At 46.2% G+C, this 3,530-nt stretch overlaps 1 protein-coding gene across 1 annotated transcript; it reads right to left on the bottom strand.

Moving 5' to 3' along the window:
* Window positions 1-1,570: 1,570 nt before the first annotated feature.
* On the bottom strand, window positions 1,571-2,563 carry LOC142836815 (olfactory receptor 9S13-like). Its single transcript, XM_075951427.1, has one exon. It carries the CDS (start codon window positions 2,561-2,563, stop codon window positions 1,571-1,573), a length of 993 nt encoding a protein of 330 aa, XP_075807542.1.
* Between the last annotated feature and the right edge of the window lie 967 nt (window positions 2,564-3,530).

The raw sequence follows: 3,530 nt of genomic DNA on the forward strand, positions 1-3,530 counted from the left end.
GAAGGAGTGCCTGGATGGCATTGCTGTCTCATGACCTGCCTCCTCCTTTAGTGAGAGAACACCATGTGTTCTTCTAGCAGCAGCAGAAAGCCTCCTATATGACCACAGAGCAAATCAAAGCCCTGATACTAGGTCAGCGGCGTCCACAGCATCTTATTGCTGCACTAGTTTTCTATGTTTTCTTCTCTACTGTTGGGACTGTGTCCCTCCTGATGTCATGCTGACTTCTGACAAAGGAGGAAGGCCCTCACAGGGAGACCGGAAGCTGATTCTTCACTGTTTGCACCACTTCCATCTACAAGATGAAGATGAGACTACTCCTGAGTAAGGGTGAGCACAAAGGCACTGTCAGCTGTTCTTTTCTAACATTGAATAGGCATGGAAGACACCAAATTGCTCCTTCAATGTTGACACCTCATAGGATGGTAAAAAGAATATTGTGATGGAGAACAGAATAAACAGAGGAAGAGAGGGTGGGGGAGAGAAGATCACTGAAGTTGAGATTCACTCCATTCACAGAACACAGTGTTCCAGAACTGCTCAAAGAAAGGAAGACTTTGACCAGCTAAGGATGAAGTCAGGGGATGATGTTGGGGCCTGAAGCCTGCAACTCAAGGGCTGAAGGATGGAAAACTACAGGATGCTCAGAGAGAGAGAAACTGGGAGGAAGAGCAAGCCCTGCTTAGAGGTCAGATCCCCTGTCCCCTGCTGGTCTCCAGGGAAGGAAGAACATGAAATCAGACACACAGGGCAGGAGGGACACAGGCAAGCCACATGTGCAGAGGGCAGCAGGCTATTGTAACGTGTAGTTCACCAAGGCTTCAATCTTACTCAGAGGATGAATTAACACCTTGATATTGTTATATCTCCCGGGTTAGGTTTTAATGGTTTCTCAAACTGTGAATCAACCTACAGCTTCATCTATAACCCCCAGCTGTAGGTGTAAGGAACGAGCTGGGAGTCAATTGCATTTAGGTTCCTCATGACTCTAGCAGTAGACTGTGATACCTCATGAGGAGGACAGCTTCATGAGCAGAGGAAGGTAGAGGCTATTGTAAAACAGAGGAGGAAGTCTACAGAGATTTTCTTTTAGCCCATCCTCATATGAAATCAATACAAGAATGAGTCAACACACAGATTCTAAAAGTCACATTCTTAGATGCTCAGAGGGAAGGGTCCCACCACACTGACTATGTTTAGTGATGAAACAAAAGGAAAGAGTCATAGAGAAATCAGCAGTTATATAGCTTCACCAGGAGATGTTGGCAATGGTTCCTAAACCTGGTTCCTCTCAGTGCTCTACCCTCTGTCAAATCAAAGAGATCCAGGATTCTTCCAACTATGGACCATTTGATGGCAAAGAATGTGCTTTATTCTGTAAATGTCTGTCTAATAATATACATTCAAGAAAGACAAGTTAGATTGGAAAAAGATGTGTGGGTTGGAGAATATATGGGTGGATGAATACATCAATAAAAAAGAAGTAAAAAACAAGAGGACAAAGAAAACAGGACAAGTAGATATAAATACAAGTAGATAGTCTCCCAAGGATCCTTTTATTCTATGACCCCTAGCATAGTCCCTGATTGTGACACCAGCCACTTTTCTTCACCAGACTGTGTCTCTGTCCCAGCCTCCTCAGGGCATCCTTGACATCCTTGTTGCGCAGACTGTATATGAGGGGGTTGAGCATGGGGATCACCAGGGTGTAGATGATGGAGACCAAGTTGCCCTTCTCTGTGGAATCCATACTCCCTGGCTGTCCATATATTGCAAAACCAGTTCCATAAAGCAAGGATACAGCTGTCATATGGGAACCACAGGTAGAGAAGACCTTGTGCCGCCCTGACCCTGACTGCATCCTCAGGATGGTCACTGTGATGTAGCCATAAGAAATGATGATCACAAGAACAGCATACAGAATAATGAATCCAGAGATACCAAGGATGACAAGCTCATTGAGAGTTGTGTCGGCACAAGCAAGCTTGATCAGTGGGGGGATATCACAGAAGAAGGAATCGATGTGGTTGGAGCTGCAGAAGGGCAGCTGGAATGTGAGGCTGGTCTGGACAATGGCGTTTAGGCAGCCAACACAGAAGGTACCCAGAACCAGACAGGTACAGTTTGTAGGGCTCATGTTCACAGAGTATCTTAAAGGACTACAAATGGCTATGAAACGGTCATAGGCCATCACAGCTAGGAGTACAGCTTCAATGGTACCCAACAAGGCTAAAAGGAAGAGCTGAGTGGCACATTCCTCAAAGCTGATGACCTTGGAAGAGGAGGAAATGTTGGCCAGAGCATTGGGCACAATAACAGAAGAGAGGCAGAGGTCGACAAAGGACAGGTTCTTGAGGAAGAAGTACATGGGGGAGTGCAGGCCAGTATCCAGGGTGATGACCGTGATCATGGTGAGGTTGCCCAGGATGGTCAGCACGTACAGAGGCAGGAAGACAGCAAAGAGCAGGGCCTGGGTCTCTGCATCTCCCCCAAATCCAGCCAGAACAAACCCCTTCAAGGACACTGCTGATAGACTTCCATTTCTGTGGACTGGTTTGGCCATGAGTGTAGACAGCTGAAGAGAGAGAGGCAGAGGCAGAGAGAGGGAGCAGATCTGAGCAGTACAGCTGGATGTTTCACAGGCTGCAGGAACTTGTTGGTCACATGCTGTCCCTTGTGCAAACTTCAGTAGCTGCTCTCATATCTTTCCAGATGAGCTGGTGTGACCTGAAAAAGGAATTTCTTCATTTATTTAATTCATGAGGTTGTGCTGAGCCCTCCTGTGTGGAAGTCTGAGTTCATATGCTGAGGATAAAAAGAGACTTCCATACTTAGTGACTCCAGAGTACAGTTTCTCAGTATCCCTATACCTGCCTCTGGTTCCTGTGCTCATACTCCCAAGAGACACCCCTGAGCAGTGCCATTGAAACAGCTGTCTCCCGAGTTCCATTAAATATTTCACAGTTTTCACCTTACTGATTAAAATTGTTTCCAGGAGTAATTTGTCCTCCAATAAATTGGGATGGTTGATTCCTACCTTTGTAGAGTGGTATCAGAGTAGGAAACTGCCCTCTCTGACTCAGGCTGTGTCTGTATCCCTCACCGGACTCTGACCTTACCTTAGTGGCTGTGGCTCAAAAGCTGGCACACAGTGACAATCAATATGCAGATTTAGCTTGTTGATGTGACTGGTTCCTGCTAATGTCCAGATGTTGGAGATTATAGTGAGGGGACAGCAGGATATCCTGAAAAGTTCAGGACTAGGGAGCAAACATATATGGGACACACTCTTATTTATTTATTTATTTATTTATTTATTAATTAAACATTTCCACCTTCTCCCATCCTCCCATTTTTCTCCCACTCCCCCCACTGCCACTCCCCCTGCTCTCCCCTCCTAAGAGAAGTCAGGGTGCCCTGCTTTGTGGGAAGTCCAAGCCCCCTCCCTCCATCCAGGTCTAGGAAGTTGGGCATCCAAACAGAATAGGCTCCCAAAAAGCCAGTATTTGCAGGACAATCAAAATCTGGTG

This window comes from Microtus pennsylvanicus, chromosome 17, assembly GCF_037038515.1.
Source record: "Microtus pennsylvanicus isolate mMicPen1 chromosome 17, mMicPen1.hap1, whole genome shotgun sequence".
Lineage (NCBI taxonomy): Eukaryota > Metazoa > Chordata > Mammalia > Rodentia > Cricetidae > Microtus > Microtus pennsylvanicus.

Excerpts from the sequence above, each read along its gene's own strand:
- LOC142836815 (XM_075951427.1), bottom strand. The coding sequence starts at position 2,563 with ATGGCCAAACCAGTCCACAGAAATGGAAGTCTATCAGCAGTGTCCTTG.